At 35.8% G+C, this 26,250-nt stretch overlaps 2 protein-coding genes and 1 long non-coding RNA gene across 4 annotated transcripts; 2 read left to right on the plus strand and 1 right to left on the minus strand.

Moving 5' to 3' along the window:
• Positions 1-7,653: 7,653 nt before the first annotated feature.
• Positions 7,654-11,036, plus strand: LOC113355745 (probable LRR receptor-like serine/threonine-protein kinase At1g53440). Of its 2 annotated transcripts, XM_026598683.1 has the most exons (7): positions 7,654-7,910; positions 8,011-8,196; positions 8,287-8,399; positions 8,498-8,708; positions 8,797-9,037; positions 9,145-9,292; positions 9,379-11,036. In XM_026598683.1, the coding sequence occupies exons 1-7, from the start codon at positions 7,874-7,876 to the stop codon at positions 10,852-10,854; spliced, it is 2,412 nt and encodes an 803-aa protein (XP_026454468.1). In that variant the 5' UTR covers positions 7,654-7,873; the 3' UTR covers positions 10,855-11,036. The 2 variants fall into 2 exon arrangements, with proteins under 2 accessions (XP_026454468.1, XP_026454469.1); XM_026598684.1 differs by lacking the exon at positions 7,654-7,910 and having other exon boundaries at positions 8,124-8,196; positions 8,274-8,399.
• A 4,430-nt stretch (positions 11,037-15,466) lies between these two features.
• Positions 15,467-18,408, plus strand: LOC113355749. The gene is made up of 4 exons (XR_003362595.1): positions 15,467-15,593; positions 17,165-17,322; positions 17,673-17,878; positions 18,123-18,408. It is a non-coding gene; the product is annotated as an uncharacterized LOC113355749 (long non-coding RNA).
• A 1,476-nt stretch (positions 18,409-19,884) lies between these two features.
• Positions 19,885-22,607, minus strand: LOC113355748 (berberine bridge enzyme-like 26). The gene has a single exon (XM_026598686.1). The coding sequence runs from the start codon at positions 21,789-21,791 to the stop codon at positions 20,160-20,162; it is 1,632 nt and encodes a 543-aa protein (XP_026454471.1). The 5' UTR covers positions 21,792-22,607; the 3' UTR covers positions 19,885-20,159.
• Positions 22,608-26,250: the final 3,643 nt, after the last annotated feature.

The following is a 26,250-nucleotide window of genomic DNA, read 5'->3' on the forward strand; positions in this document are numbered from 1 at the left end:
TGGTAGTAGTTCTAAAACTCTCGTTAATCGATTTAAAACATCTTTAGAAGACGACAATGATAATCTTAAACATACCACTAGCTTCGAGTAATTTTCAAATGATTATTTGATCAATACGAAACATCCCGAGTTAACATCAAATTATTGTCTCACACAAATCATGTAATATGTTCAAGGTCATTTTCAAATGATCATATTGACTTAGTTTCCAACAAATGAATTGTTTACAACCAATGTTGTCAAGTAGATGATGAAGCATTCTAAGCTTTAACCTCGTATTTAAAGAATTATATAAATGAGATGAACTCGACTCGAAATTTCAAATGTGTATAATACAAAGTTTATATAGTTATACAACGTATTCTCATTAGTAGATAGAATTGAATAGACTTATGAGTGATAGAAAAGTTTTAGTCTCCATATACCATTTGTCGTCGAAGTTCCTCCAATCTCTTCAGTAGATATTATTCTTCAATTTGTGAACACCATGAAGTCTAAAGCTCAACTACACACTTTTATCTTAGTCCGAGACATATTTATAAGTAGACTAGAAATCAAGATATAGTTTTGATCAACTAAACTTGACAAACAATCTTAAGATAACATCGCTTGCAAGTTCGACCGTGCAATGCTCTAACAATCTCCCCCTTTGTAAACTTTAATGACAAAATTATGCATCATTGTTGTTGAAGATCCGTAGCAATAACAATAAGAAAACAGTTGTTCTCAATCATTGTTATTCAGTGTTATAATATTATTATGTTAATCAAAATCCAATTGTGTCATAACTTTGAAATAATACTATTATAATATGTATCACTCCCCCTTAGTCAATACTTATATCTTTTATACGATAGGTAGAATCTATAGAATCGAATCCACTCCCCCTTACATAATAATCCGTAAACTATATGTATGTAGTCTGAACTACTAAATAATTCTGCCCCTTTTTGTCAATATAAATTGGCAAAGGTACGAAAACTATGGGATCGTTATGGATTCTCAAAAGATAATTCATGACTAAAGAAGCATATTAACTATTCTTTATATGATTTCACATAGCCTAAACTTAGTGTATTCATCAAGGAGTTTATTAAGATACAAGTTAACCCCTACAGATTCCACAACCACTCTCCCCACAAATATATAACAATTAAGCACAAGTTCTTTTAAGAACTCTCCCCCATTTGATGTCATTCCCAAGAGAACAACATGAACGACCTTACTTTTACGAGAAAAGAAGGATTTCTTTGGACATTAACAAATCACAAGGATTTGTATCCAATAAACATCTAGTAAACTAATCATAAGAGAATCTTAATGATTAACTTAACCATAATCACTCAACATAAGAAAACTTACGGAGTAAATACATTATTTTCGCATAAAGTGGATCAGAGAAAGATTAATACTGCGGAATTTCTCAAAAAGTTCATTCTATATTTTATCAATATATGCATTAAGACATAATAGACTTAACTTTTGAGCATTTATGAGATAATATCACAATACATAAAACATAAAGGCATATATCTCATAAGACATTTGCAATATATATCTCATAAGACATGCAAGATGAAAATCGTTGGAAATAGCTTGTGTAATCACAATATATGCTATATCAAACCCTAGTTATCCTTATCGAAAATAAGAATAAATTTTCATAAGAAGTTTCCTAGACAATAACATTATTTCTTCAAACCTGATCATTTAAGAATCTTAAACATAAACCAAGTTAGGTACACATTAACGACACACAAGGTACATGGATTATTAGCCACATTGGTATGTCTATCATAAGTACTTCACCTAAAATCTATTATCTCTTAGCTAATGGTGAATGATGTACCCGAAATCATTATGATTATCATGTCTTGAGAGTTTTACCCGGAACCTAAGTTTAAATATCAACAATATGATTAGATAGAATATCCAATGCATATCCCTCTTAGCTTATTATGCTAAAATTCCCATGGATCATGTTATGGTCTCTTGTTAGGAGTCAGATAGGCAGGGAGAACTCTACAAAGAGCATAAGAAGTGTCTATACCCATATCGAGTCATTAGAATTTTGACTCACAAGAGATGTGGTGCACCTTGAGTTCGTATATGAATACATTGACTCTTTTAAAGGTGCATAGAAGACAAACATGACAACCACAATGGATTTTATTGTCATAAACCATTTATACAAAAGATTATGAACCTCTCGACATGGAATCATGTCTTTGGAGCGTAGGCTCAATAAGGTAGAGATAAAAAAAATCTTCTGAAACATTGGGTATTGAACTTCAAGTATATATTTAAACAACCAATCATGACGATACTCGGGTTTCCACCAAAACACTTAGCGAAAAATAAGAGTACGAATGACAAACACAAAGATGTTTGATATAAATAGATCATGACTTCAAGCAAATGAAATCATAAAAATTTGTCAATTTTATAGACATGCCTTTTAGAAGAATCCATTCGTGAATCCTATGGCTTTACCAAATATTCAATATCTTACCTAACACAATATGTGTTCCCCAATTCTCGTGCTTCCCTCACCATATACATAACAAGGCATTCCTTGGTGAGGATGCATTTACAACACAATCAAGTTGGGTTAGGTGAAGTATGTCTTTCTCACCACAAGTAACTGAAACAGATTTTTCCGCAACTATGAATTTTTCACCATCTATAGTTTTTGGCTTATTCCGTTTCTTCTTCCACCAATTCTTGTGTTTCACTTTTGGATTATCATGAAAGAGATCGCTTTTAGAACCTTCCATATCCAAATCCATCTTTCCAAAGAACTTTTTAACTTGCAACATCATGGATACTTCATTCTCCATAGTCATGGAATTCTCTGGGAGATCATTCCTTTTCACAATCAAAGCATCATTGACTTTGTTTGGTACCCGTTTCTGAGTGCGTTGATGAATAATCAGAACATTCTTCTCATTACTCTCTTCTAGATTTCTCGAAAAAGAATTGGATTGACTATTCTTTTGCAAGTTAGGCTTTCTCTAATTGGGAGTATCAGATCTTGTCTCCGTCTTTACAAAGTTATCCTTTTGATAATTATTACAATTGTGAGAAGACTTCGTATGACGTTTATTGGAAAATCTAGGTTTATCACAACAATGATTCATTTGCCTAAAGGTTGGACGTTCACAACCCGTAATGTCAAGGGTGTTAGCCTTAACATATGATCTAGGTCTAATCACTGCTTTTGACACTGAAACAATAATATCATGAAGTTTTTCATTCCTTATACGAAAACGACATCTTCTTTCTAGGTAACCAATGTTTTCGCAATAATGAAAAATGTAAGGAACGTTCTTACCCAGATTCATGTGTGCTAGTTTTGGAGGTTGATATACTTTTTTCTTTCGAACCTTAACTGAAGGTAATTCACTTTTTCCATCAATAGAAACCTTTTGTTCAGATGAATCACTAGACTTGACAAATTTTACCTCTCTGCTAATACTTGGAGCATCTATTCCCTTATAGCCCAATCCTCGTGTATCACGATGATTTTTATTTGCTCATAGGATTGTAGTTAATTTGCTTGAACTAGTATTGAAAATTTTCAAGTTATCTTCCAACATATTGATTTTATCAAGAACAACAGTTAAATCATCCTCAAGGCGTTTTTCTCGAACGAAATAAGCGCCTTCTCTGTCATCAAAACTTGTTTGTTGGGAGTTAATCCTTGCTTCAGTTGCTACAAGTTTTTCTTCCAACTTAAAGAAATATTTACGAAGATTATCACATACAATTGATTCTTTACTTAAGTCATTCTCACGGTCTTTGAGGATCGAATCGTTACTGGAATTCCATATATAAAGACCTTGATAAATTCTTCTCAATTTCTTGTTTTTGCGACAAAGATTAGTTATAAAAGGTGTGACATGGGAAGTTTTCATATTTTTATTTTCCAACAAATCCAATAGATTAACATACCCTGAGACTTCCTCATCAACATCAATATCAATATCTGAGTCACCTTCGTCAGAAAGTTCATCCAAATGTTCTTCTAAGCGTGTCTCCCAGTTATCAAAAAATTCTACATCAAGAAAATGTTTGGATATTTACTTAGATGTGACAGTTATCTCAAGTGAATCCAAGCTTTGGAAATCATCTGGTAATTTCTGAACTGGTATGTTATTAGAGATAGACTCGTCTATAATAAGAAGATTGCTTCAGACACAAACTTATGAGGTATTAGCGTGTTTTCCTGCTCTGATACCAATTGAAAACGCACGGGTACAACAATCACACCCAATTTTTTCGTTCGACATATGTATGGACTAAACTCCAATATAATTCTGAGAGCACCAACTTAATGAAACTCAATCAAGAAATATATCAAATAGCTTTATCTCCTTCTCAACACAATCAGTAAATCAAAAAGATAGGAATCCATGAACCTTATTGTTATGAGAATAACTCAGGTGGTACCAAAGACCAATGTATGAGTGTCAATCAAGTTCCATCCAACAAACAAGGTCTGATTTATCAACTGTGATTGAGAAACGCACAACCTGTGATATTCCAATAATATAAAGAAAATATAATGCGGAAAAGAAATAACACAGACACCAGAAATTTTGTTAACAAGGAAACCGAAAATGCAGAAAAACTCCGGAACTAGTCCAGACTTGAACACCACACTGTATTAATCCGCTACAGATACTAGCCTACTACAAGTTAACTTCAGACTGGAATGTAGTTGGTCCCTAACCAAGTCTCACACCGATTAATGTGCAGTCGTGTTCCTTATGCTTCTTGAATCTCGCAAGACCCTGCTAATTGATTCCCCTAGCTGACGTCCTTTACAGCCTAGAAGTTGTTATGACCCAAAGTCGAAGACTTATAAACAAATATGTCTCCCAAAAACAAGTCTATTTTATTTGTTGTTTCCGTCTTAAGATAAAAATCAAGGTAAAAAGGAAACACAACTAATAATACGGTCTTATACTCCCGAAGAGCAACCTAGAAAAATTAGTCACCTCATAATAACCTAACTGATTAACAGAAGAATTTACTGCGAAATCACAAGATTCTGAGATGAACAAACTGTTGTGACTTTTTATATCTTACCTATCTGAGATAAATCTCGAGAAAACCTTTGATAAGATTAAACTCAATACGATAGAAAAAGTAAGATCAGGATACACAACTACAAAGAAAATAGTTGGACCTGGATTCACGAATCCCAAGCAAAGTCTTTTAGTCGTCAAACCTAGTAATGGTTTTCACAAGAACTAGAAACTTAGGTTAAGAGAGAATCGACTCTAGTTTGCAACTAGGACATACAAAGTGTCGGGATTAGGTTTTCCAGATGTTAGAGATTCTTCCTATATAGTATTTCAAATCAGGGTTGCTTATAATCAAAGCTAAGATAGCTTAGTAACAAAAAAATTAATATCCACCGTTAGATAAACACCTGATTTAATATTCAAGCTAAGTTTGCTTAGAAAATAATCAATCAATCTCCACCTTCAGATGGTTTAGCTTGATACACACAAATGAAATATGCCTATATTTAGATATGGATGAACCGTACCTAAACGTGTATAACAAGTTGGCTCAGTAACATTTAATCGAAGTTAGCCATATGAACACTTTTAGCTTAGCCATATTCATCTAACACTTCTAGATTCAATCTGATAATCAATCAATCATGATAGATAATCAAACGTATCTAAATGTGTTTTAAAAGAGTTGTTCAAATGTTCACCATCTCATAGAAATATCCATGAACCATTTGAAACATATTCAGCTTGGTTTGTAAACGTACAAAGTACTTATACAAGAACCAATTCATGAACATAATGCCACGGTTTGCAAACCGAATTCGCATACCAATTGCATTAACAATCCAGGGACTTTAGTTTCCAAACGAACTTGAGTTCATGAATACAGACAATAATTAGTGTTGAAGGTGGAATATAGTACCCGTCCTAGTCACACCTAATGACAACACTTTGTATGAATGGTATGAGAGAAAACTTACTTTTTATGGTATTTTGTACCTCCTTTTATAGACTTTCCCAAAAGCCCTTCATTTTATGACATCATGCCACATGTCCCAAACCTCCTTAATTACCACTAATGCCACTCCTTCTCTAATACTCCCTCCTTCCCACTATTAAGTGACTTATTTACTTTTAGATTTTGTCCCACTATTAAGTGACCTATATCACTAAACGAGGAGATATTTCTTAAATTATCCTTTTAATTGATTATAAAGAAATATATGAAATATGCATAATTTGATAGGCATATTTATATTCGTTACGCAGGTGTTTTAAAATGCTTTTCAATGATATAAAGTTTGCGAAGATCCGTGGTGCAGTTTGAGAGATAAATCATTTCAAAATTTCACTAATAATTATTCATAAGGGTATAATTGTAAAGTATTCTTAAAAATACTATTTTCCCTTGCTTGCCTTAAAAATTGTGCAAACTTGAACTAGGTCACTTAATAGTGGGACGGAGGGAGTACAACCTTCTCATTTTCCATTAATTCCCTCCTTATCCTTTCCATCTTATGGATACTTTCCAGTGGACTTGGGCCTTAGTCTCCAAGTCCTCCATGCTTCATGTTAGGTTTGCCTTCCCTTTAGGGGCTCCTAGCCCCTCTAAGGGATAATTATTCTCATGTATCAACAATTAGCATACATATAGTATGTGAACAATTTGTTATGCTTACCGATTTTAGAACCTAACCACTGAGTTCGCAAACTGAGTTCGCGAACTACCGTTCCGGACCTTGCCTAGTCTTGCCATTCGCAAACCACATTTCTGGACCTATCACAAATAAACTCGTTCGCAAACAAGAGTACCGGACCTGAACTAGTACTTCACAGTTCGCATACTTGGTACACGTAATGTGTTGCATCCATACATTGGTAGCAGTTCTAAAACTCTCGCTAATCGATTTGAAACATCCTTAGAAGACGACAATGATAATCTTACACATACCACTAGCTTCAAGTAATTTTCAAATGATTATTTGATCAATACGAAACGTCCCAAGTTAACATCAAATGATTGTCTCACACAAATCATGTAAGATGTTCAAGGTAATTTTGACATGATCATCTTGACTTAGTTTCCAACAAATGAATTTTTTACAACCAATGTTATCAAGTACATGATGAAGCATTTTAAGCTTTAAACTCGTATTTCGAGAATTATATAAACGAAATAAACTCGATTCTAAGTTTCAACTGTGTATAACACAAAGTCTATATAGCTGTACGACTTAGTCTCATTAGTAGGTAGAATTGAATAGACTTCTGAGTGATAGAAAAGTTTTAGTCTCCACATATCTTTTGTCGTCGAAGTTCCTCCAAGCTCTTCAGTAGAACTTCTTCTTCAATTGTTGAACGCCGTAAAGTCTAAAGTTTAATTTCTCTGCCCAGTAAAACAATTTTGTAAAAGTTATGCATTTTGACATCGACAGGTGTAACTTTATCATTTATTAGATTGAATTTTACCGGGAATTATCATTTATAATTATCTTGCCCATAAAAAAAATGTCTCATATATGCCTCATCTTCCCTTGGTAGTCGGTAACTTGGTATCATCGAGTGAGTCAACTTTTACGCGTCAAAGAATGTCCTTGAATAAAAATGTCTCATATTCATTCTTGTTCACATACTCATCATAGTGTCCTAGAAAGACTAGACTTGATGATTCAGTAGTCTTCTTTGTTTGCTGAAAGCTTCGTCCATTAATCACCATTGGTTTGAAATTCGAGCAGTTCCAAAATCAAAAAGTTGAAAAAACCAGACAAGAACAAAACAACTGCTGCTGTCTTTCTCTGGTTGAACTTGGTTTGGCTGTGAGAGGTTTTTCTTTCAATAAAAAAATGGTTATAATAGGACCCAAAATAGTACCAGAAGAAGGTAAGAGATTTCTCTTTAAGCTAATTTACTTATTTAGAATCATGAACATTCATTTTGGTGTATGAACTGATTTGGGTTGTCTTGAAATTGAAATATCCAGAGCCAAAAAGTGAAAGCAAGGTATTTTTTTCAGTTAGATGGATGAAAGAATTCAGTCAGATTTTCAATTCTACAGATAAAATTGATGAAGGTGGTGTTGTTGGAACTTCTGAAAACAAAAAGAAAAAGAAGATTGGTTGGAATATGGTGAGAATTAAAAGAACTATCAAATTTTCATCTGACCAAGGTGAGGTCTTTGATTAAATTAGGATTCAGAACTAAGCAATTCTTTTAAGTATGTTTTGAAATCTAACTAATCTTTAGTTGAAAATTGAAGAACACATTCGATATGAAAATGGATGTTTCGAGTATAAACAGATTAAAGCAGCTACTGAAAATTTTAGTCCTGCCAACATGATTGGTAGAGGTGGTTTTGGACCAGTGTATAAGGTATCTACTTCACAGCTTTGTGCATATATGCAGATTCAATCTTGCATTTTATATGGTCCAATCAAAATAATACTAAAGAGTTTCTTGGATGACTGCAGGGTGTTCTCCCAAATAAGACTGCAATAGCGGTGAAGAATCTATCTTCGAATTCAAAGCAAGGAAAGAGAGAATTTCTCAATGAAATTAACACAATTTCTAGATTGAGACACCCAAATTTGGTTACATTGTACGGGCATTGCGCAGTGGATAACAAGTTCCTATTAGTATATGAGTACATGGAGAATAGTTGCCTGGCAACTGCACTGTCCGGTAATCTTTGATGGTTCTATTTTCTTATAATATAAGCTCTTTGTTACTTGGTGATGGCTAAATGAAAGATTTGATGAATTTTGTGAAGGCTCGAGGCCAAATTTGAAGGAAAGACTAGATTGGCAAACTAGATTTAAAATTTGCATTGGGATAGCGAGGGGTCTTGCATTCTTACATGAAGGAGCAGCATTCAGAATTGTTCATAGAGATATCAAGCTTTCAAATGTTTTACTAGACAAAGATCTTAATCCCAAGATAGCTGATTTTGGATTAGCTAGGCTGGACCTTGAAGAGGGGACACACATCAGCACTCGCGTAGCAGGAACCATGTGAGAAAAAGGAGAATCTATTTTTTGTATTTCCTGGTTTGATGTCTTCTTTTTAGAATTTGTGTTATCTAATTTCTAAGTTGAGCTCTTACTTACTTTCTTTGCAGAGGATATATGGCTCCAGAGTATGCAATGCGTGGCAGGTTAACTGCGAAAGCAGATATATACAGTTTCGGAGTGGTCATACTTGAACTCATTAGTGGAAAGTGTTGTTCAGACAAGCTGCGAGATGATAGTCTGTACCTTTTAGATTTCGTAAGTTGTAATTTTAACAATTTAACTCTCATTTAAAAAAACTACATTTAAGGCTAATTAGATGCTCTCGCTTGTTATTCTTATAGGCTGTAGCTTTACAAAAGAAGGGAGATCTTATGTCACTAATCAATGAAAACTTAAGGACAGGCATTCCAGTGAAAGAAGCTTGCATGATGCTAGACTTGGCAATGTTATGCATTTCTCATTCTCCTGAGATGAGGCCTAGTATGTCGGAAGTGGTGAATATTCTTGAGGGAAAGACCATAATGAAAGCTCCTACTCTATTAGAATCAGATGACTTGTCAAGAGTCGATTCCGATGAGATGAGCATGATTGAATTTTCAGATAACTACATAGACAACACTACTACAGAAATCGCAACACATCAAGGTAATGCTTCTACCAACCTAGAAAATGAGGCTTTGGTTCTTTCCAAATATCGCGATTTAATATCGAATGCGAAAGATTCTACAAGCGAGGAACAACAAGATGCGGTAGGAGTCCTTTCTTCTAGTCATATTTCACCAAAGCAGGAAAACAATATCTTTACTACCGTGTTTTGTGGTGATTCTATTGCTAGTGCTATTGCAAATGAACTAAACAATGAGGGAGGGGAAGATGCAATTCAAGTTTTTTCCTCTCATGGTGCATCTAATGAGGAAGACAAAACTTGTACTTCATCTCATAGTAATTTGCAATCTCGTGTAAAGGATTCCATTACTGAAGATAGGGACGATTCTAGGTTGCTGATCGGCACAAATGTTTCAACAGCGAAGGCTTCTATATCAAATGCCAAGGCATCACCATCTTCAACCTTTGAGTGTGTCAATGAAGCGAGGGACGAAGCTGAGCTCAAGTATATTGAACCGCATTTTGAGGCAGGGAAGTACTACATTGAATGTTCAGATGAAGAATTGAAAATTGGATGTAATAAATGGAAGAATTCCCTGGTTGGATGTTTTGTGAGTGAAAGTGGAGCATTTTGCTTTGACAAAGAGGTGGATGAAGATGTACTTGGTCAAGCGATAGAAAAAGCTTCAGATGTGGCTTCTAAAGGGAATGGTTATTTGGTGTCCTTCATTGGGAACGGACACTTTCTCTTGCAGTTTGGCTCTGATGAAGATAAGATCCGAGTTCTAGAAACATCAGGCCTTCTGCATATCGAGGGTAAAACATTGGTTTTCCGAAAATGGGATTGGAAACTGAAATTTGACAAAGTTGAAATGCTGGAATCTGTTCCTGTATGGGTGAAGATTTATAATCTACCTCTGTTCCTCTGGAATTCATCGTTTCTCAGTAAGGTCGGAAGTGCTTTAGGAATTCCCATATGTGCTGATCAGGAAACCTTGAAGCAACAACGACTGCAATACGCAAGGATTTACATACAAGTAGCTCCCAGTAAACCATTGCTAGATTCTTTGCTTATTTCAGTTAAAGGAATTGATTATCTACTCAACTTGGAGTACGACTGGAAACCGTTGCGGTGTACATATTGTTTCACATTTGGGCACATCGAATCGGAATGCACGATGGAAGTGAAGGGGAAACAAGTTTTGGAGTAGTAGTCGTTATTAGTGTAAGGACTGGTAATGTCAAGATTTTAGATCTTTTAAGTTTTACAGTTTTACTTGAATTTCATTTTAAACCTAAAAATGTGCTTGCATTTAAAGGTTTGTTAGAAAATACTAAAGAGAACAGTGAATCAACTATTCCTGTCTTTATATAAGTGCACATTGGCAGTCTACCGCATAGACATGAATGTCGGAAAACCCCATCCGCCACCAGCATTCTCATCCGACTCTAACAGGTCCATGATCCTATTGGTCACGAACGCTTGACTAATATTGACTATGACTTTCTTGGAACATTGCGATGTTTAGAAATTTCAGTTATTGTTGGAACCGTTGCAATGTTTCAGAACTGTCGCATTTCATCCCTATAAGAATCTTATTATGATTCACTGTGTTTTTTTTATTTGGGGTTCTTTGTTTATCCATCCGCAGCAATCTTGAAATGCAGAACCGTGAGAAAAAGAGATCATTAAGATGGATACATTCGAAGAAAATATTGGATCATTAACAGAATCTCTTAGCATTATTGAAAAAGCCTATCGAGTAGTACCGACTCTAAGTGTGAGTACGCCATTGCCATTTCTAATTCTGAAATTTTCATTCTTTATCTATTAAACTCTAATTTCGTTGCTTCTGGTGATTAGGATGAGAGGGAAAAACTTATTTTGATAGGTATTCTAAAGGTCCGTATTCAAACATCTCGTCAGACTTTATCTTTTCTAGATTATTTCAAAACAGAGAATTGGCGGCCGATCATTTGCTTCTGCACTGGCAAGGAAGGACGTTGGATGTCATCGACAGAGAGAATACAAGGATACTGCCGCCATCGATGAAATCCAGTCGTCGGAGAGGGCAAAGAAGTCAGACTAAGAGGCGCTATCCTTCTTGGTCACCCACCACAAGTCTTTTCTTCTTCTTCTTCTTTGTCTGTTTCTTTGGCTCCATTTTCCTTTTCTTTTAGTTTTGATGTATTATTATTATGTCTTGTTTCTACTTTTTTATTTTCCTTTCAATGGAAATTTTATCCTTTCTCCTAGAAATATAAAACAATCATTGCAAATTGACCAAGTCCTCGGTTCAAGTCCACTTACGGACCGGACCATTGTTAAAGAAAGATATTCCTCTTCTTTTTAAAGCAACAGTCTCTTCTTCTCTCTTCCACAGAAGTAAAATAAAAAAAAGAAAGTATGTGGGTTTTGAATAGAAATCAATCTCTGGGTTGCATTCTAACTTTTTGCCCAGTATTGTGAATTACAATTCCTAAGGCAAATTGGTTGGTTTTAAGGATATGATAGCAAATTACTTGCTTTTTTCAGTGGGATTCTGAACTTCCTACTGTTGAGGATTCTCAAGTTATGGAAACTCTTACATATTCTGAATTTGATTCCAAACATATGCGACGCACACGGGCTTTGTCATGCGTGTTGATTGCCAGTCACTGCTTGATGGAAAGATAATATGCAGCTGACTTGTTTGTAACAAAGAAGGTTTTCGCAAAAGTTACAAGCGAAAGGTCTAAGTCAGTGACCAAGGTAAAGCAGCAGAAATCAGGTCAACGGGTCGTGTCAAAATTTGCTGAGGAGCATAATCATCCCTTGCTCATTTCTTCTGGCACTAACAGTCGTAATTGGCTTCTAACAAAAACACCTGTAAGTTGTCTTAACTTGCCCTTGATGAAATTTACCACAGTATCATGGGGATGCAAGTTTGCGCCTAAGAACCAATAGAACATGCTTAAAGAATAACATGTTTTTCCAGCTTCCTGATCCTTATCCTGTCTTTCTTCTGTACATGATATTTTGTGTGAACGCATGTCAAACACAGAATGATAATTAGTCTTTTCCATGACCAGAATGATAATTAGTGTTCCCTCTTTGCTAGCAAAATGCTGCTTCTTGGCTCACTACTGCATCCACATAGACTTCTCGTCCCACATCCTCACCCCATTTCCATTGCATCTTTTTAGCTCTCTGTTGCTTGTTTACCACATGAGCAGTAGGTTTATATTTTCAAGTCTTTCCTGTACTTAGTTAGGTGATAGCTCCATGGCTATTACAGTTTTGTGATTCTTAATCATGAACTCTCAACCGTGAACATGAAACCATCATCCTCTTTACTGTTCAGTTATCTTATTTTTTGGGGTGGAATTTGTTTCTGTTGTTGGAACAGATCTGATAACTATCAACTTAACTGTGGAGATATATACTAATATAACATATTCTTACAACTGGAAGAACAGTAGTTTTGCGTTTTGCAGAGATTGAAATTAGTTGGATCCCTTCCTCAGTTCTAGATGATACCTCAGCATACTCGCTTTCTGCTTTTATAACTTCCTCCAAGATCCCTTTGCATGTCAAGTAGCAGGCACAACTCCCATGGATTCAGCTGTCTGTATTTTGAACTGGATGGGGTCGGGACACGTATATTCCCTCCTGTACCATGGATGCGGGTTCTAAAAGGGTGAATCTCCTATGAGATCTAGTGTTTTCTTTGATCCTCCTTGATCTTTGATAACTATTAAACCTCTACCAATTCAGAAATTTTCCGAGAATGTTTGCTGGTGTCAGTTAAAAGGAAACTAATTTTGAATCAGGAAATATGCATATAAACCTCACAATTGAACATGCCCCATCTTCAATTAAAAAAGAGTTATATTAGGACACTGCACCAGAAGAAGGTAAGCTTATTTACATATTTCAAACAATAAACATTCATTTCTGATCATGAACTGTCCTGGAACTGAAATGACCGTGAAAGAAAGTACAACAAAGGAACAAAAGTTTGGACAAAGCTAATTAAACAGGGAGAAGAAAAATAAAGGAGGATGAAACAAATTTTTCCAGTTCACAATAACATTAGTTACCAATAAAGATACCAGCCATAACAAAATACATTGCAGAGAGAAGCCTGTCGCTTACTAAAACACTTGGATTTATGGCAACATTTCCTGGTCTCCTCTCTCTTTCGTCTGTAAGAAATACAACCTGTTTGTGAGAGAAGTTCATCCAGTTCACTAAACGTAACCTCCTCTTCTTCTACACTTCAATATACACTCAACAAGTGTATGCTATCTCACAAACAGGTTGCGGTATTGCCTGTCAACATAAAATCAAATTTTGTTAAACCTTAGAACCAACAAGAAATCAAGAAGGTCTGCGAATTACAAGTCGATGAATCCAAATCTTTATTCTAAAAGATCTTCTACCAAAAATAAGATAATGCAGGATTTTAACAGAATAATTTTGGCCTTTGATCTTAACAGCAATTGAGATAAAATCCAATCAACAAGATTTTTTCACCATATTAAAAACGTGGTAAAAAAAGAGAATATCCCTTGCAGGAGTATGTGTCAGCACAGGTTTTTTACTGGAAGGTGAAGATTTTTACCACTTCTAGCGACTTTCTTCCTCCAACGTATGAAATACTTCAAAGAAAAAGATCAAAAAGTAAGACATTTGAGACTTGAAGAGAGAGTTTACACGTTAAAATGGCTTTTAAGCTGTGATATAAACGTAGCAATATCAAAAGGAATGTCATCGAACAAAGAGATACTTGTACATGTAATAGTCCTGAAAATGACAATGCTGTTCAGATATGCTGGCCTAGGTGGAAAAAACAGCGTGTAAAATTAGCAGACAATAGAAAGACCAAACCTGGATCCCAACTTTTCTCCAACACTTTTCAGTTCTGCATATACCATCGTATCACAACCCAGTTTCTGGAGCATAAGAGAATGAGAAGCGCTACTCCTTGTGTGATCTGAAAATTAAAAGATGATTTAACTTTTAGTGGCTAAGTTGTGTATGCACAACGCACAACAATCCCAAAATATAAAATTAATCTAGGAAGATTAATCTGACTGAAGTGAGTAACTCCTGCAGTAAACTGCTATTTTTCTTCTATGGAACCATTAAGCAATAGCTAATTGCTGGTTTTGATGCCAACTCGTGGTGCTACATCGCCATGTCCTGATGAGTCTAGACTCTAGACTCCATATCTATATACTCTTGCTCAACCAAAGAAGAATGTACAACAAAAGGTACATGTTCTCAATCTCAAAGAGCCCTAGAAAGCACTAAAATATTTCCATCGAAGAATAATGCACTTGTAGGTTGTGTGAGGCTAGCATACCGACTTAAGGTCAATAGTTTACGAAGAGTCATAATGTTTCAATGAAACATCGCAATAAGTTACTAATTGAATGTGTTAAAAAATGTTGAATTGCATCGCCATGGTTATACTAAGGATGTGAATGTGTTAAAAAATTACGAAGAGTCACAATGTTTCAATGAAACATCGCAAGGTTTGATAACATTGTGATGGTTGACGAATCATCAAAATGATTCAAAAAAATAACTGAATCAGATCCACTATAAAGATATTAAAAATCTAGATTTTTAAATTCACAGTTTCCTCTGTTTTCTTCCATTATCATTTTCTGTAAAATTTTCTCTCAATTTCTCCGCACCTCCCATAAATCCAACGTCCATTTGACTTTACTGCCCCTGGAGGTGAATAACCCTTATCCATCTTGTATAGTTCTCTCCAACATCCCATTATAAAACTGAACACGTGCCGAAAAAATAACCAGACAACGGTCCTTTTATTAAAATGAAATCTGCTAGAAATGAAAAACCTTCAGATAATCCACTCGTCTGAGAAAGCTCTTTTCTGCTGGTGCTCTTGCTTAACAACAAGGATATATACTGTTCTGACTTAGATCGATTGAGGTAAACCTAAATCTCAAATACTGTTAACATTTCCATCAAATGCAATTATAATGTTGATCTCCAAATCATGATTGTTTGATGTGTATCACATAAAACTTAGGATGCAATTCATACATGTTATCTGTTGATGTGCAATTTAAGTTTTGCTGGTAAGAAATTCATATGTTTGCTGTGCATTTCATATTTTCGTAGTTGTTGGTATTCATTTCGTAAAAGTTTCCCAATTTTTCATTTTTGTGTTTTGAAAAATCTGGGCAATAGAAAGAGACGGTGGTGTTAATCAATAACCTAAAGGAAATACATTGCTGGAATCCTTATATTATGTTTCTTTCGGAAATCAAACAAAAATTGTCAGAAATGCATGCTATGCTATCATGAGTAGAGTTTAAATTACTGGCTTGTTCCCCTCTGGAGGGTGTGCTGGTGGTCTTGATCTTGCTTGGAGAAACAGGTAATAGTGATTTCCGGATTCTAACATGTTTTTATGGTGGCCCGTATAGAGATTTTGAATATGATTCCTGTAAATTGATTAAACAAATGGCTAGTTGTATCATCAAACCTTGGTTAATTGTAGGTAATTGTAGTGTCGTGCCTTTTGAAGAAGAAAAATAGAACCAACACCCTTTAGATTCTGTTGAGGCAGATGTGTTGAACCTTGGTTTACTTGACTTAGGCTTTTCGGGTTATCATTTTATTTGGTTGAATAGGAGAAATGGAATTCATCTCAGTGAGCAAAGATTAGATAGAGCCCTAGCAAACAATGCCTGGAATTCAACTTTTCCTAACTCAAATGTGAAGCACATGGCACCTATTACCTCTCATCACACACCTATTTGTCTTAACACCCACACCACCTGGAAAGGTTGAGCTTATTTCGGCCACTGGATAGACATCATCCAGTGCAAACCCTTGATAGCTGAGGTTTGCGCCACCAGCATACGAGGCTCACATGCTAAAAATTCCATAAAATTTTGGAACAAAACCTCTTCTGGAAACACCCACCATAACACAAAATCTCTGCAAAAGAGTTTGCTACCCGAGTCTCACTAATTCTGATAACATTCAATAAAAATCAGTGTACAGATTCCGAATTTTACTGGCCAACAAGCCAATATAAATAGAACAAACTATATACTGCTTAGTTTATTAAACGAATAGTCGAATACAGATCACTCAATATCATTACATTGACTGCAGCTCGCTAATGGCATTGACAGCGTGCTAGTTTCATTAGAAATATTATTCACTGTGCTGCTGCTTGCGATTGATAATAAAAATCCGAATCCATTAATGGGTTATGTGTTTTTCTCAAACTATTAATTGGTTTTTCAAGAGAAGATCTCGATTCGGCAATGGATTTTTAGCTTATGTGTACTAAGATATTATTATTAAGGTCCCGTTTTGATAATGGGTTGTGCTTTTAGAGGCATTTTGATGGTTTAGAGTTTCTGAATGTTGAGGGCATTTTGAGCTTTGGGTGTTCTCGTAAAACTCACAAATTACAAATCTTCATTAAAGTTAAGGTTTTACAGATTGGGATCGAATTTTGATTGCATTCTTGTTTTTCTCAGGAAGTTTAAAGATTTAAAGGCAAAATGCAGGTTTTCAAGAATTTCTTCGCTGTTGCTATTTTACTAGTCGCAGTGAGTGTCACAAATGCTCAAAAAGCTAAATCTCCACCAGCACCACCATCAGCACCAGGTCCAGCGCCAGACTATGAGACTACTAGGTAAAGTTCCTACAGATTAGCTTCAAAAGTTTTTTTTTTTGAAATGTTGTGTTCCCATTTGTAGATGTCTACTCTGCTGCAATCCTCCAGACTTCGTAACAGGCTCACTGGTTGACGTTCAACCATTTAGCAGTCCTTCATTGGTCTAGAACTAAAATTCCAAAAGAATAATTGGTATAGGTTGCTTTCATTTTGAAATTATGTTCTTTGTCCATGCTATTGGAGTTAAACCCATTTTGAGTGTTACTTAAGTTTTTTAAATAATATAATGGAGTGGTGAAACTTCTCAGAGTGCTTATGTGTTTGTTGCACTGCAACTAGGTTAAATTTGGTTTGACCCTTATGTGCAGCTGCATATCAGCATCAGATTGGGTTATCTTGCTGAAAAGTAATAAGGAAAGGTGTCGATCGTCCCGTTTATGAAGCATGCCAAACATCTCCTTGGCTTGATACGATCCAGGGGTGCCATGGGTATTTGTTCCTGGGATTTTTTTGCTCTCGAAAGACTTTGCAGTTGGATCACTTGACTTAACAACGATGCCACCAGAATCGTCCGGTAAGCTTTCTTTTATCTGTTCAGTACAAGTTAATTTTGTGTCACCACCAGTTTTGTGATTTCTGTACATAGTAACATATTGATACTTCTACTGTTAGATATGCTTAATAACAATTGATACCCATGGTTTGACTTGCTCTAAATTTTGCTGACTTTAGTCGCTCGTCAAACTTTTTAAACTTCATTCCTATTTAGTTGTTCTTGATGGACCAGCTCAATAGTGACACAAACATCTTACTCTCAGGTGGTCTTAGAGTGTAGGTGCAAAACTAAGATGGAACTGAAAGAAGGATAGAGTTATTTCCTATATTTTTTGGTTATTCAGCGATTGCAATGTAATTCAAATTTGGAGATATGGGTTCGTGCTATTCACTGTGCACTATACGTATTTGTTGCTTGAAAAAACATGTACTTGATAAAATGATCTTTGGTAATGAATATTCTTATATACTGCCCACTCAATTCTTCCAAATAGTTGAGGGTGGCAGCAAATATTCCAGAAATACAAACTACTTGAAAACTTTATGATACCGATGAAGAATCTATAACTAAACTTTTCTTACAAGGAAATTTTATAAAACATGTCTGGATTCCGTCTATCTGCAATCCTGTCATGATTAGACTACACTATGCTCTGGTATGGAACTCAGAGTCGGCAGAAACTTGTGTTTTCTATACCGATGATGCTTCCTCCTAATTCTGCGGCTCAGTGTTTCATCTCCGTCCTTGGAAATTCTTTGGCTCAGTGTTTCGTCTTCGTCCTTTGGGATAACATGTTCATCCCCTGGTATGGCACTCAGAGTTGGCAGATATTTGTGTTTCATCTTTTTCTCTGGCTCAGTGTTTCATCTTTTTCTTTGGGAATAACATGTTCATCCCCTGAATTACCAGTTTTAAACCTTCGTAGAACATTTAGTTCCGTAATCACATTCGTTGCCGTTTTTTTTTAACCTTTTGATTTTACCACAGTTACAACATCGTTTTGTCTCTGTACAAGCAGTTTGGTTCCTCATCATGCCATCTGGTTGTTGTTTTTCGACAATCAGAGTGGAGGAACTTGATTGGCCCCCCAAGTTTCTGTTTGAAAACCAGAAATTTAGACCAAAAGAAGAAGAAGCTAGCCAATGTATACTAAAAAAAACCTCACGAAATGTTGAATGCAGGTACCTCTGGATGGGATTTAAGCAGTTCTTTATAATATTCGTCTAGAAACCCTTTCGCAAAAACTCTTTGTTCCTCATCAAACTGATCACAAGAAACAACAAAATACGGGTTATGAAAAAGGATTGAAGAAATCAAAAGTTCCAAATTAGAATAACAAGACCTGACAATGATACTCACATTTTGATCCAGTACATGTTGAGAGAATTTCTCGAACCTTCTAAGAGTACTTCTTAACGATTCAATAGTTATGAAAATATCCATATAAGGGAACATATATTGAAATGATAGCAAGCACTATATAGGGATGGAATGGATGTGTTGTCTCGGAAAACATCCAATGCTTCTATCAATAACTGACAATTCAGAACGTCGCAATGGTCCAATACAGTCGTAGTCAACATTAGTCAAGCGTTTTGTGAGAGACACTCATCACACCCCATGGGATCATGGACCTGGTGAGTCGCGACTCTTCGTTTGGGTACCAATGGGCAGGCCAGGGGCGGGAGGAGAGGTGCTGTTTGTTTGGACTCATTGGTTTTCGTTGAATGGACGCGTCTTTTTAGTACTTTCACTAATCATCAACAAGCTCGGTCATGTTTTCAGACTGTTGAAGATGGAAAGATGAAGGTGGTTTGTTTCTAGAGGTGAGATTTTGATGCTAGAATCTTCATTTTAGTTTCATTTTCATTCTGGATTTTTGATACATCTACAAAAATTGCTAATTTTAGGGCTTTTGTAAAATGGGTTTTTTTGATTCTAGGGCTTATGGGATTTATTGCTCTGCTGTTGTTGGTTTGATTGCTTGATCATTATCTTCGCAATGACATGTAATTCTGATGATCTGAATAAAGCTTTTCTTTTCTGAATTAAGGGACAAGGGTCTCAGATGAAGATGTCATTACTGGAAGGCCACTCCCACTGCACGGGAAGAAGCTCAACAAAGACAGGCTTTCTGTTACAAACGGTGACCACATCACCAGCAAGGGGCATAGTGAAAGTGGGTGATGGTGGATCAGGTACTTTACTGTACTAAATCTGTTGATTTACGGAGCACTGGCTGGGTAACTTTTGTTGTGGAAGGGACCAACTATTGTGCTATTTTCTTTACTCATAATAGTCAATTACTTGGAATGCTTTGTTCGTTTCTGAAGAAGTTCTCTGGATCAACTTTCCTTTTAACTTGAACTAATCTTTTGTAGTTGCTCTTGAAATATTTACTTCCCCATGCACTACCTTGCAAGGAATTTGCTGTTCCATTTTTCGACACACCCAAATCAATATCTCTATAACCGATGTATGCTTCCCTCGGCGCCTTCGAAACATAAGTAGCCATATACTCGTAATACTTTCTCATCCAGTTTATATGCCTTTCAGATTCTTCCGACCCTTGCTCTGTCCATATTGTCAGGTATTGGATTTGAAACAAAGTTCCATTTCTATGTGGATAAGGGATCTCAGTCTCAGCAATCTCATCCATCCTTCCACCAAAAGGATGCATTGTCATTACAGGTCGAACTTCTTTCATTAGTAGTTTCCATGCCCCTTCCAATCCGACTACCGGAATGGGTGTCTTCACATAATCAGACTTTCCCTTAGCAAACCTCTTTGATTGAGTCCTGTTCAACAGATCATTTAAAGTTCCGTTGTCTGGCATTCCAGCGTACCAGAGTACAGAGCGAATCCAACTCATTTCGGTACAATCTTTACTCTCTAAACCCAGCTCAGGAAATCCCTGTTTCATCACAGTTGAGAGCTTTTTAGAATCACCAAGAAACAAAGAGATGAATGAAGCTTTAATTGTTCTACGTTCTTCGGTGCCCACTGGAGCTATGGCAGCTCTAATTAAGAGCTCTTGAGGAAGATTACGTGCAACTTCTTGCCACCTATGTACTAGTGAAGTGAAACCCGGATTATCTCTCAACATTTTCTCTATTCTAAAAACAGTTACAGTCGGTGGAACGTCAACCAATCTGATTTTCCAGGAAAGAACGACGCCAAAGCTCCCAGGAGCACCTCCTCTTATGGCCCAGAACAAGTCTTCTCCCATGGATACCCTGTCGAGGATTCTCCCGTTGACGTCGACTATTTGAGCATCAATGACACTATCAGCTGCAAGTCCATATTTCCTTAGCAAAGTACCATACCCACCTCCACTAAACGATCCCCCAGCACCTACAGTAGGACAAACCCCTGCAGGAAACGCAAGAGTTTTGCTTTTCTCTGCAATTCTGTAATAAAGTTCGCCCAGAAGCGCACCAGATTGAACCCAAGCAGTTTTATTTTCAGCATCAACGCTAATTGCGCGGAGATTAGACAGATCAAGAATCAGAAATGGAACATCAGATATAGAAGATAAGCCTTCATAGTCATGGCCGCCACTCCGAATTTTCATCAGAATTCCATGTTGTTTAGAACAAATGACAGATGCTTGAACATGTGATTCATTTGAAGGAAGAATTATAAACTCGGGTTTTAGAGTGGCAGATGTTATGAATCTAATGTTGTGCACAGTTGACTGCCATATTGATGAAAATCTTGAACTCGTCGAGGTATAAACTGGTATGAAACCTGTCTTAGACTGGAGTTTAAGGCATTGAAGAAATTTTCCAGGATCAATTGATGTAATTCCTAATGAAAAACTGAAAAATAGTACTGATAGTAAAAGTAAAGAATGTCTCTCCATCTGAATTTTTTTCTTCTGTTTCACATATTTTATCACCTTTGTTGGTTGATTATATTGCTTATACATACAGATATACTAGTGCTATCACGTATTTTGAGTGCACAGTTAGCGTGCACTTTTAAAACATCCGATTTGTTATTATATGCATGTTAACTGTATTGTTTGGCAATCATGCAGGTGATGGCGGGAGTCCTTTACCTTAAAATGTCAATTTGAAAATTGAATTATGAATGCAGTTTATATACGTCGAATTCTTACCACACATGGAAAAAGAATTGAACAAAGGTCAGTAAAAATTGCCTGGCCACACCTAGCAATGGAAAAATCTTTAGTCATTTAGGATCTCATGTTATTCACGGATCTAGCCTAGTCTGGTAAGAAAGACTTGGCTATGCTTGATCCATGCCATGGTATTAGTGGGCTAGGACCCCTGAAATATATCTCCCCTCATTCATAATATTCACAGGAAAAACTGCGTCAGATTTCGGAAGAAACGAGGTTTTGTGGATTTCAGTTCCAAATTTCGATAACCCATAGCAATATTGAAGTCAATGCGGCCAACTAGCTTTGAGAATCAGCTTTCAACCACAAACTTACCGAAGAAACCAAGGAACACCAGAGAAAAAAGTGTTTAAATGAGTGGGTTTCTGTGTAATTCAACGTTTATGGAACAAAATTAGGAAACCTGAACCAGAATTTAGTGAAAATGACACAGAATTAGTAACTTACTATAGGGGCGGCATGGTTTATTAGAGGGACGGCAGTGTGATATTAATGTCCTTCTAGTTGGTTAGGGGATGTCCTATACGGGGTGTAAATTAACTAGATTACCCTCCCCATTTTTTAACCTAAATCAAAGGTAAATTGAAAATTTGTTTTTTTTCTCCTCCTCCCATCAACCCTAACCTCCATTAAACTCAAAATTTCATCGTGTTCGATTAATCGACGATTCGAAAATTAATCAAGTGTAGTGTAATGACTTATATGAGGTATGTTTTGAAAACCCTGTTACGATTTGGTTTATTTTGTTCGATTTAAGTTTAATTTTTATCGAAAATTAGGGTTTTAGATGAAAATTGAAATTGAAATTTCTGGGTTTATGTGAGTTACGTAGATTTTAACTCAATTACGAACCGTAACTGAATATTTTTATGTAATAGTTCAATTACCAACCGTATGTTCTTATATCTGAGAATTTTCTTCAGTTACGGTTGGTAACCATTTTAGTTTACGAATCGTAACTCAGTTACGGTTGGTATCGAGCATTTGGTTACGAACTGTAACCCAGTTACGGTTGGTATCGCGCATTTGGTTACCAACCGTAACTGAGTTACGGTTCGTATTGAACATTTAATAATTAACAAATACATAATGTGAGTAAAACTTACAGTTTTCTGAGAGGAAATACAGTCATGCTCGGTATACAAAACATTTTTGCTTCCTCCTCCGGTTTCCCATGGAAAATTATTCATTTTTAGAATTGAACCGTGATTGTAACCCTAACAAGTTTATTGTGCTGCTGATAACAACTATTTATAAGGTTATCATACCTAAATTATATATTCTAAAAAATCTTAACCCTAACAAGATTTTTCAACCGTATTAAAAACGTGGTGAAAAAGAGAAATATCCGGCTAAAAATGGAATATGCAGATAATCCATGGTGAAAACCTTTTCAGACTTTTGGGGCCAATCACGTGGACAGTGGATTGATCTTCCTGATCCACCTTAAAATTTGGTTATAAGATTTTTGAGCATTACCAAATTTATGAGAAAAACAAGTAGGTTTGCAACATTAAAAGTTAATGTTCTATAAAATGTTATACCTTGGAAAAGCAGCTACTTTAGCAGCTTGCTTCAGATTCTGTAACCGGTTCTTTCTGTTCTTTTCAGCATGCTGCTGCTTTTCTGCTCGTTTCTTGGCAAAAGGATCCTCTACTGGCTCTACAAAAAGACAAAGACATAGAACACCATCAGCTAAACTATTAAAATATATCGACCGTGACTTCTCTTTTGTACGGTTAGCAAAAACCAATTGCCAGATGCTAGATAGACTAGAATGAAAAGTCTCTTGGCTAAGCTCTTATCACTAAGCTAAACCTGTCCTACAATTAAGACGCTCCGAAATTAGATTCCTTAACCTTTTTTTTTCATTGTTTTCAGGCTAATTTTATTGACTTATGGGTTAAGAATCAAAAAAACACCTGCAGTAGTGACTTCAAACTACTCCAACAACATCTTGCAAACAAAATACACAATAAAAATCCCCTAAAACTATTGAGTATGAAACATTCACCAAAATATCTTGACTGTTGAAAAAAATCGAGAACTAATCAGTTACTACATAATTTAAGATGTATAGCGTACCACCTGTCTTGGTCTCAATGATGGGAAACATCTTTATCATCATTCACACGATCATAAACGGCGACACTTCCATGAATGAGTCTGTTCATGATAGCCAACTTTATCTTTCTTTCGGTTCTTAATACCTGCAATAATCAGAAAATCACATTTCGCATATCAGGCACTGTCTAGGAAAGATCTAGATTCTAAAACAAAGCATGTAACTATTTCTAGTTTTATCACAGGGACGATGATTGGACTAAATTCTGCAATTTATGGAGCTTCAGATTGGATAACAAACCTTTTGTTTTAGCAAAAGGTCTCCCAAGCTGTAGGTGATAACAAAGAAAAATGCACACATCATAGTTAGCCAGGTGATAAGTTTAGCAAACAGAGGTTTATTCATCTATGAAAACATACCGGCTTTTCCCTGCGAAACCTTGTGGTTGGTGGAGGCAAAGTAACTACAAGGACCATCTAGAGTGTGCACATTTGCAATTGCTTGAACTAGCTCAGCCCCCACTTGCATAAAAACCAACAAATTCCATACTAGTAGAGCTAATCATAACTTGAGAATCCTCAAACGTTGGAAGTTCAGAATCCACTGAAAAAAGCAAAGTAATTTGCTATCACATCCTTAAAGCAACCATTAGGAATTGCAATTCGGCAAAAAGTTAGAATGTAACACAGATGTTGTAGACCTAGATTCTAGTAGTAGTCCTGGATATAAAAATGAAACCCTTACACTCAAAACTACCAAAATCAAGAGAAGAAAGCGTTTAAATCAGTAGGTGCATCTGCAATTCAACATAAATGGAACAAAATAAGGAAACCCAAACCGAAATTTAGTGAAAAATGGTACAAAATTAAGCATCAAGTTGGTTCTTTTATGCTTTGGCATTTAAAAGATAGAAAGAGAAATGGGATACTTTGTGAAAAGATTAAACTTACTTGATTGGAAAATCTCGGATCTCTTGCAAAGAATGATTACAGAGAAAATGAGTCCAAAGTCTGTATTTTCACGGAGGAGAGAGTGACAGTCAGAGAGACTGGTAGGGTTTTTAGTTCATATTTTAAGCTTAGTTGTTTTGCCCCACAACGTAGAAATGTGAAATTGGTTTATAATCAGAAGCTTAGTTGTTCTTCCGGAGATGCGTTTGGGTGGTAATTGTATTGCCTTTTAGAGGTAAGAAGTGGGTAACTTTCCTGAGCAAATACAATCGAGTTAATTGTGAAATGAAACTGAAAAGGTTTTAAAAAGCGAAAGCGTGGGGCGAAGCACTCTCATACCAAAGCGTAAAGCGCTGCGAAAGCGTAAAGCGAAAGCGAGCTTTTTGAAATATATAATAATATATATAAATAAGAAGTTATCAGCATAATAAAAGAAAACTACGAAGTTCAGACATAATGAAAGGAACAATTAGACTAACTAAGCTTATGGCATACTGATATTGCATATACTACCCAAGAGATATTTAAAAATACTAGCCACGCATTTCTGCATCATTCATATCATCATGTAGATAGTCATCATGATCATCACGTCCTATAAATTAAGTTTATTAGTATTTAGTTAGAAAACGTGAAACAGGCCCTACTGGACTTCAAAGGCCGACTTTTCACTTTCTAATATAAACCAATTCGTAAAGCGGCGCTCTAGAAGCGCCTTGGACCTGAAACGCAAAAAAGCATCCAAAAGCGCGTCCCACAAACGCCTTTTTAAGCCATAGCATACAAGAAAAGAGATAAATACCTAAAAAGAAAGACTCAACTGTTTCAGTGAATAAGTTGATATGTTCCGGTAACTGTTTGCTTTGCTCTTTTCCTTACAAACCATTTCAAGATTAAAAGGGTTATATATGACAAGCATAAGACTTAGATCAAAATCTAAGACACATTTTCTTGTATCACTAATTTAGACTTCACCAGTTATTTTCCCATTGTGAAGCTCTGATAAAGTGAGCTAAACATAATGCAAATATGAACAGAATTTGGTGCTAACAAGGGTGTCACCGACAAGAAATTCATGACATAACAACCAAACATAAATGATAAATCCATTATTGCAAATCATCAATGAAAATCATTGAATTTCATCAAAACAATAACTTCAAAAGTTCAAATGTCTAAGCTGTTAGCCCTAATTTTAACCAAAGTCAAAAATGTCAATCCACAAATA

Source organism: Papaver somniferum, chromosome 3 (genome assembly GCF_003573695.1).
Source record: "Papaver somniferum cultivar HN1 chromosome 3, ASM357369v1, whole genome shotgun sequence".
Classification (NCBI taxonomy): domain Eukaryota; kingdom Viridiplantae; phylum Streptophyta; class Magnoliopsida; order Ranunculales; family Papaveraceae; genus Papaver; species Papaver somniferum.

Bases quoted from the DNA above. Each gene is read 5' to 3' on its own strand.
- LOC113355748 (XM_026598686.1), bottom strand. From the start codon at position 21,791: ATGTATAAGCAATATAATCAACCAACAAAGGTGATAAAATATGTGAAA.
- LOC113355745 (XM_026598683.1), top strand. From the start codon at position 7,874: ATGGTTATAATAGGACCCAAAATAGTACCAGAAGAAG. The intron at 8,197-8,286 runs GTGAGGTCTTTG...TGAAAATTGAAG, and splicing joins CAAATTTTCATCTGACCAAG to AACACATTCGATATGAAAAT. The intron at 9,038-9,144 runs GTGAGAAAAAGG...CTTTCTTTGCAG, and splicing joins ACTCGCGTAGCAGGAACCAT to AGGATATATGGCTCCAGAGT.